This window comes from Sordaria macrospora, chromosome 4 (assembly GCF_033870435.1).
Source record: "Sordaria macrospora chromosome 4, complete sequence".
NCBI lineage: Eukaryota > Fungi > Ascomycota > Sordariomycetes > Sordariales > Sordariaceae > Sordaria > Sordaria macrospora.
Window position 1 is genome coordinate 2,308,401 of NC_089374.1, and position 7,546 is coordinate 2,315,946.

Here is a 7,546-nt window from a genome sequence, read left to right on the forward strand (position 1 = left end):
AGGGAAGTTGCTTAGCTGGTAAATAGCTAGGCATGGAGCAAGGTCCAATGCATGCTCGGTGATCGATAGTTTTTATGAAGTTTGTGTCGTTGAGAGAAACGTTGCCGTGTGACTGACTATCTGGTTGTACTTGGAGCGATCATGCTATGTACATACCAGCCAGTTCATATCTTTCTTATGACGACTTGGCAACCGATTGACACCATCTGAACACCTCGTTGCTGGGCAATAAACACATCAATGGTGTACCCAAAATCGAGCATATTATAGTTATATATGGGATATATAGCTGGCATCCCACGAACTGTCTAGTACATAGAACAGAACAATTCCGCGAGGTCCTTTTCTTCTTTCTTTTGGTCCTTCCGGTATCGGCTGCTGCGCTACGAGGCCAAGCCTCTCAAGGCGCGAATTAACCGAACCTTTTTTCCTTTCCCACACCCCATCTCATTACACCCTTGTTTCGTCTTCCTCCTTCTCTAAGCGTCGTTCAGATAGAGGAACACAAAGGCAGGCGCTTAGAAAGCAAACACCTGATCCTCCAATTTGCTAACCGGCCTAGCCTTCTTGAAGCCCAACGCCTCCGTCGCCTTCTTGAGCCCACTGATCATGGGCGGCGGGCCGCACAGCAGGATCTTGACGTCCTCCGCGGCCTTAGGCAGCAACTTCTCCACCATCTCCTGGGTGACGTAGCCGACACCACCGGTCCAGCCCTCAGGCGGGCGATCCAGGACGTAATGCACGCGAATGCCCTTGTCCTCGGCCACCAGCGCGTCGAGATCCTCCTTGAGCAAGATATCCTGGGCAGTGACGTTGGCAAAAATGAGATCGACCTCGGTGCGATCACCGGCCGCGCGGCCGCGCACGATGGCGCGGATCACCTGCAGCATGGGCGTGATGCCGGTGCCGCCGGCGACCATGCCGAAGTGGCGCACCATGTTGGGGGTGTAGACAAAGGCGCCCTTGGGGCCCTTGACGCGGATCGTCTGGCCGACTTGCAGAGAGGCCATGTGCTTGGAGATGTTGCCGGTCGGGTAGGACTTGATGAGCAGATCGAAGTAGCCTGGCTGGTGATCGCCCGAAATGGGCGTGTAGGAACGCACGATCTCCTTGGTGGAACCATCGGGTTGCTCGATGGCGGCGCCGATGGAGATGTGTTGGCCGATGGGAAGGCCGAGGATGGCGGAGGGGGTGGGGAGCTTGAAGCGGTAGCTGTTGAAAGGATTGTTAGTTTTCGCGCATCCATAAGGAGGGAAGCAGATGTTTAGGGGCGAAAACACGTACATGGCGACGTTGTGGGAGATGACGGTCTTCTCCTTGAGCTCGAACTCCTGGAAGACATCGGGCTTGAGGACCTTCTTGGGGACTGCGTAGAAGCTGTTAGCGCGCGCGTCGATTTCAGCAATTTCAAGGAGTAGAGAGGTAACATACGCATCCTAAGATACTTGATGGCGCCCAAGACGAGGGCCGCAAGGGCGGCGTAGAGAGTCCATTCCGACTTGACGATGACGGTGCCGAAGACCAAAAGGCCGGCGGGGATGTAGATCCCGTCAAAGTACTTGCGCTCGAGCAGCGATTCCTCAACCATTTTGGAGGATTTTGTTCCTTCTTGTCGTGAAAAGAAGGAGGAAGAAGAAGAAGAAGAAGAAGAAGAAGGAAGGAGGGGAAGAAGAAGGAGGAGGAGGAGAAGAAGGAGGAGGACGGTGAGGCAAGACGGAGTGCTCCTCTTGTTAGAAAAAAAGGGATTCCACTTTCTTCCCAAGTATAGTAGTGAAAGGCCACTCACTCTTCTCGACTCCAACAGCAAAAACGCGACACAAGAACGGGGGTCCAAATCGATCCAATCCACTCGGCTGGATCAAACAGGGGGTGCGTTTTGGCTTTTGGGTTATGACACCCGGACCAGGTCCCGTTGTTGAGTGTTGAGGGGTGGGTCGATTCTGCTGCGGGCCAGACCGGTTTCTGCCGTGCCGCCGTTCAACGCGACCTGAGTGCTAGTTGCCCCCTGTGAGAGTGTGCCACAACAGGTAGTTCCTGCCCTGTACACTGCTGTAACAACACCTAAATTACTAACAATTTGCACCGAATTGACCAACACCTTCCCGTTCAATTGTTAAGGAAGGCGGTGACGGTCACAACGCCGGGGATGTTTTGTTGACATGGAATTCATTCAGCTTCCCGTCCCGAGGCCGAGGAAACCCCTCCGAATCACGGCACGGCAGTCCCACTTCCACGACACTTGGATGACAGGGAAACAGCGCCCTGAGATCGCAATCAACAATGAAGTCCAAAATGGTTGTTATTTCACTTCGTCATGTTATTGCCTCCATTCCCAGAAAACATTTCCGAGACAATGATACTATAACTCGTTCATTTCACGATTATCCGTTTGCCTCCTCGCACCCTTTTACTACGTTGGTACAACAAAGAACAAGTCGTACATTCGCTACAACCTCTCGCCGATGTCACAAGTAAGAGCCACCGCCCGGCGCCCAGAAACTCCCAACCCCGCTCCCGCCCACCGAGTGTCCGATCACCGATCAGTGACTCTTTTTCGATTGCCTTCATGACGTGCAAACTTTCCTTGTGAACGGTTAAAACTCACAGAAGCAACATCTGCAAAATCACAAGCCAACCGAAATACCCCACATCGCCCTCCGATCATCCTATCCCCGGTTGTGAAACGCGGGAACGAAAAGCTCAGATTGAGATGGGTGACAACGCCCCCGCGCTACCATCCAAGCAGCCACCGGCAAATGATCCGAACCCGAACCCGAACCCGAACCCGGACGTGAACGCGGTAGACGAAAGCCAACAAAGCCCCTTTCCTCTTACGGCTGTCGACAAGTGGGTGCTCTCTCAGACTGATGAGGAATTCAAGTGTCACTCATGGGATGAGCTGCGAACTCTTATCCGTAGGGATTTCCTTTCCTTTTTTTCTTTCTGTCTTTAGTCATCTTTCATCATGATCATCATCACTGTCGTCTCATTATAATTATTACATCTATACATCCATCCACACATTACCCGTGATACAAGCCACATCTCACCCGCGTAACCTTTCTGAGCCGCCCATGTCTGACTTTCCAACCATAATCGCTTCCACCAAACAACAGAAAACAATGACCTCTCCGTCCTCAAACGCAAACCCTCCGACCTCCGGCGCTACATGAAATGGACAGCCGAGACCAAAGCCTCATACGGCAGCATGACCGCCTACCTGCTCGCCCACCGGTTACCGAAAGCCTGGGGAGCCGGACCGCCCTTCACGCCCGTCTCCGACGTCCCCTTTGCCGATCCCTCCGACTACTGCGTCCTGCTGAATGACTGGCCGTACGGGTTCGAGCCGGGCATCACCCACATTGTCGTGTGGACGCGCACCGTCATTGCGACGGATGATGACAAGGGTGATATGACGCCTGAGAGTCGCAAGATTGTGGATGATTTCGTGAAGCGGTACTTTGTTGATCGGCTGGGCCCTGGTGGCGAGGAGAAAGTCTTGTGGTTCAAGAACTGGGTGGCATTGCAGAGCGTGAGGGCGCTGGAGCATATTCATGTTTTGGTGAAGGGTGTTGATCCGGCGGTTATTGAGGAGTGGACCAGGGTGCGAGAGTTGCATAAGGCGTAGTTAGGTAGTTGAGGTAGTTGTCGGCATTGTCGGTGATAAGAGTTGGAGCCACGTAGAATAGAGGTATATAGACCGCCAAAAACGGATAGATAGCTCTGATATACTGCTTCCCAGTCTAAGCAGCAGCACGTCTCTGCTTCCTGTTACCAGCAGGAACCGCGCCAGCACCAGCAGCATCACCGCCAGCGCCGGCGCCCATACCGCCCAACCCAGCCATCGACTTGGCGGCACCCATCAGGCCAAAGCCCTTGTAGAGGCCATAAGCAGGGACGATGGTCCAGAAGATCCAGGCCCAGTTGCCGAAAAGGGTGACGAGAACGGCAGCCGCCCAGGTGACCCAGACGACGTCGAACATGTACTCGGTCAGGCCAGGGGCGGCGAGGTCCTCGCCCGAGGCCTTGAGCGCCTTGGTGGACGCGTCATAGCTGGGCCGCCCCGTCTTCTCGAGCGTGTACTGGCAGAGGAAGCTCGGGATCGAGAGAATGAACCAGAACAGAAGCGACCGCGACCGGAAGAGGAAGTGAGAGAGCAGGAAGATGCCGTTGACGGTGAGGGAGCCGATGTGCAGGTTCTTGAGCGTCGTCTCGTTGGACTTGGCCCGGTCTTTGCGCGCTTTTTGAGCCATTGTTCAGGTTGGAAATATGTTGTATGAATTGGCCTGGACGTTGACTGGGAAGTGACAGATTGCCGTGTCGTTGGTGGTGTGAGGTCAAGAGTCCACGGTTGTCGTGTGTTTGTTCAGGGTTGAGAGACAGGAAGCTGCATCCTGGCATCATCATGAATGGATGCTTACCTAAGCAGGTACAGCAACTCTTGGTCCCATATTATCAGGATGCCTTCTCCCCACTTTGGACTTCATCAGTCCTAAACACCAATGACAAGATTACGAATCAACGCGGTTGGCATTTGCTCAATGCCACTATTTACGAACTCCATTGGAAATTGTCTTTACCATGATAACATCCGAAGCAATCTAGTGGTACATGACTACCTACTGTGTAGCTGTAATGCTTTGGCTCTTTGACCAAGGCTTTTACCCGACATACATTCAAAACACTACAATACGTCGTCACATATACAGTCAGATCTCCAATTAACGATTATAGGGATAATAATATTCTGGGTTTAGCGATCAAATTTTGACAAATCTTAGTTTAATATATAGTGATAACAATTTTTCTGACTTACTCGATTATTGATCAATTTCCTGTTTACGTAACACATACAAATCGCTATATCCAATATACCTGTTTGACAGCTCTGGGAGGCCTGACAGGTTTAAAATTTTATTACTTCCTATCCCCACTGTAAAGTTGGGAGCTCTAGGGAGCTCAGCACCCTACTAAATTTCGCGCAGTGTTTCTCTTTCTGATCGGAAGGGTTGACTCAAATGCCAACCTGTTACAAACTTATGAGGATACACGGACCAACCATGGCTTTGGTAACACAACCGGCCTAAACGGGTTAGGCCGTGCCAGGCCGTGTCACACACCAAGCCAGGACGGACCAGAGAACGCATGCAGAACGCTCACGGTGAACGAAGTGCTCACGGCGAGCAGACGCTCACGGGGTGAGCAGGTGCTCACGAAGTGAGCAAGTGAGCAAGTGAGCGAAGCATCACCAGTGAGCAGGCGCGCATTAGACAGACCTATGGGGCTCGACAAGAGCATCCGGAGACAGATATCTCGCAGAGGGCGAGCAGGTATAAAGGGACTACGGGAGAACTCAGATTGTCAGATAGTTCGACAGTAGTCAATTGATCATTATCACCGAGACTAGTATCAACACGAGCATACTTGTTGTGAACTATTTAGCTTCACCGAACGTCTTCTGATAGTGTTTACCTTCAGCTATCCCACTTAGGCAGATCAGACTGCCGTTCGTCACACAACCCTTTATTATAATGTTCATCACCTTTCAAACCATTCTTCGCAACACTATGCTCCCTACTGAGAAGCAGCGTCGTTATGCGATTAACGAGCTTCAACGTCAGAAAATCCGTTCGTATGCGAAGGCGAACCCCCTCCTCAACCAACGCGACGTAGCCGATTGGGTGTGACGAACGGCAGTCTGATCTGCCTAAGTGGGATAGCTGAAGGTAAACACTATCAGAAGACGTTCGGTGAAGCTAAAGAGTTCACAACAAGTATGCTCGTGTTGATACTGGTCTCGGTGATAATGATCAATTGACTACTGTCGAACTATCTGACAATCTGAGTTCTCCCGTAGTCCGTTTATACCTGCTCGCCCTCTGCGAGATATCTGTCTCCAGATGCTCTTGTCGAGCCCCATAGGTCTATCTACGGTGTGCCTGCGCGCAGTGGTTGAGGTGATCAGTTCTGATCACCTTGAGCAGCTGCGCGCCCTGTCTTGACTAGCTGCCTGATCAGTGAACCATCCTGGTAGGACTGATCAGCCTTCCCTGTCTGTGCATCCTGGGTCACGGTTACACTGCCCAGCCTTCTGTGGCTGGTCCCGCCCCGGCGACCTGGTTGGCCCGTGTTCCTCATAAGTTCGTGACATGAATCTTACACTGGATGGAAGAGATGCCGTCAAAGAGACTACGGTCTTGAATGCAGTACACTGGATTATTGACGTTTGGAGGAATAAGCTCACAGTTGAGACGATTGACAACTGTTGGAAGAAGTCACAGCTTTTAGAACCTGTGTATGGTCCTGAACGTCGCCTTCGTGACTGAGATGAAGCCATTCACATGCAACGCCTTGCAGATGAGCTTGTCAGAGCTGGGAGAATTAAGAAGGTGATGGATATCCACAACTTTGTCAACCCCCCAGAAGAGGAAGTGCTTGATACAGCCGAGGACTTCTTTACACAAATCGCTGAGGCTTTCACAGAGGTGGACCAACAAGATGCAGAGGAGGAAGCTGAGCAGCGCGAATCACAGCCAATTACAGTATTAGAAGCGCTTCGAGCTGTCAATCTAGTCATTTAGTTCGAGGAGCAACATGAAGATGTAGATTTGAAGGCGTTGACGGTGTTGAGGCAACAATAGAAGGTCTTAGTTCAACAGCAGTTGAAAGAGAAGACAGGAACCAAGCAGGCCACTCTAGATTTGTACGTTAATAACACTTTTAAGGCCAAATAATATAGAAAACTGTTATTCGGTACAATGCGACCATGTTCCGGGTTTTCCCAGTAATCTCCGCCTTGTTTCGTGTAAAAATGACCCACATCTCAGATTAACGATATTCTGGGATTAACGATCAGAACTGGCATGACCGACTTGATCGTTAATTGGAGATCTGACTGTATATACCCCATCGGCCTGGAGTTCGGAAGACATAGATAGTATAGATTGTGGAAATGACCGGGACAATAAGAGACGTTTCCCTCCCGTACGTACAACGCTCCAAGCACTAATATCAGGCCGCTGACTCACTAACAGTAGAAGACAACATGAAATCAGCTTGACCGTTTCCAGGTTCACAGTATCGCAATCGAGACCACAACGAGCACGATGTTCAACACAGCAGTGAACACCTCCATTGCTGACATAAAAATGTCCTTGGCCTTGTCCGCATTCGCTTTCCGTTGTTCCTCTGATATTTTCCTCTTCACCTTTCGGCCTACCACAGCTTTGCACAGCTTTTAAACATCGAACATCGGCATTGACATCGACACATATGATGGTGTTCTTATCTAGGAGCGACTCCGACACGCACTGCCAACGATTATCATCACAGCGTTGAAACCAAGGAGATGACGGCCAGGCTATCCATGGAAGGCTTGGATAGGCCTCTTGGTGTTCCTCCCGTGCCCCAGATCGTACTAAACCTACCTCAAGATGAAAACTTGTTGCGAACTCCTGACGCCACGGAGTCTCCCGCTTTACAAGTGCAAATCCACCACAGTCTCCAGCTTCACCATCACAACCAAGCTCACAACTGCCCCTGGATT

The 7,546-nt window shown here is 51.2% G+C and overlaps 3 protein-coding genes across 3 annotated transcripts; 1 reads left to right on the plus strand and 2 right to left on the minus strand.

Annotated features, from left to right (window-relative positions):
* Window positions 1–218: 218 nt before the first annotated feature.
* On the minus strand, window positions 219–1,827 carry SMAC4_08879 (uncharacterized protein). The gene is made up of 3 exons (XM_003349128.2): window positions 1,432–1,827; window positions 1,285–1,366; window positions 219–1,212 (listed from the first exon to the last, which is right to left on the minus strand). The coding sequence occupies exons 1-3, from the start codon at window positions 1,586–1,588 to the stop codon at window positions 519–521; spliced, it is 933 nt and encodes a 310-aa protein (XP_003349176.1). The 5' UTR covers window positions 1,589–1,827; the 3' UTR covers window positions 219–518.
* A 377-nt stretch (window positions 1,828–2,204) lies between these two features.
* On the plus strand, window positions 2,205–3,664 carry SMAC4_08878 (uncharacterized protein). Its single transcript, XM_003349127.2, has 3 exons — window positions 2,205–2,471; window positions 2,632–2,915; window positions 3,117–3,664. Exons 1-3 carry the CDS (start codon window positions 2,281–2,283, stop codon window positions 3,626–3,628), a joined length of 987 nt encoding a protein of 328 aa, XP_003349175.2. The 5' UTR covers window positions 2,205–2,280; the 3' UTR covers window positions 3,629–3,664.
* Window positions 3,665–3,743: 79 nt separating this feature from the next.
* SMAC4_08877 (uncharacterized protein) lies at window positions 3,744–4,253 on the minus strand (the record flags this gene model as incomplete). Its single annotated transcript, XM_003349126.1, has 1 exon — window positions 3,744–4,253. The coding sequence occupies one exon, from the start codon at window positions 4,251–4,253 to the stop codon at window positions 3,744–3,746; it is 510 nt and encodes a 169-aa protein (XP_003349174.1).
* Window positions 4,254–7,546: the final 3,293 nt, after the last annotated feature.

Coding starts and splice junctions, on each gene's coding strand:
- SMAC4_08878 (XM_003349127.2), top strand. CDS start 2,281: ATGAAGTCCAAAATGGTTGTTATTTCACTTCGTCATGTTATTGCCTCC. Junction 2,472..2,631: donor ACCTCTCGCCGATGTCACAA/GTAAGAGCCACC, acceptor CAAAATCACAAG/CCAACCGAAATACCCCACAT. Junction 2,916..3,116: donor TGAGCTGCGAACTCTTATCC/GTAGGGATTTCC, acceptor ACCAAACAACAG/AAAACAATGACCTCTCCGTC.
- SMAC4_08879 (XM_003349128.2), bottom strand. CDS start 1,588: ATGGTTGAGGAATCGCTGCTCGAGCGCAAGTACTTTGACGGGATCTAC. Junction 1,367..1,431: donor CATCAAGTATCTTAGGATGC/GTATGTTACCTC, acceptor GCTTCTACGCAG/TCCCCAAGAAGGTCCTCAAG. Junction 1,213..1,284: donor ATCTCCCACAACGTCGCCAT/GTACGTGTTTTC, acceptor TCCTTTCAACAG/CTACCGCTTCAAGCTCCCCA.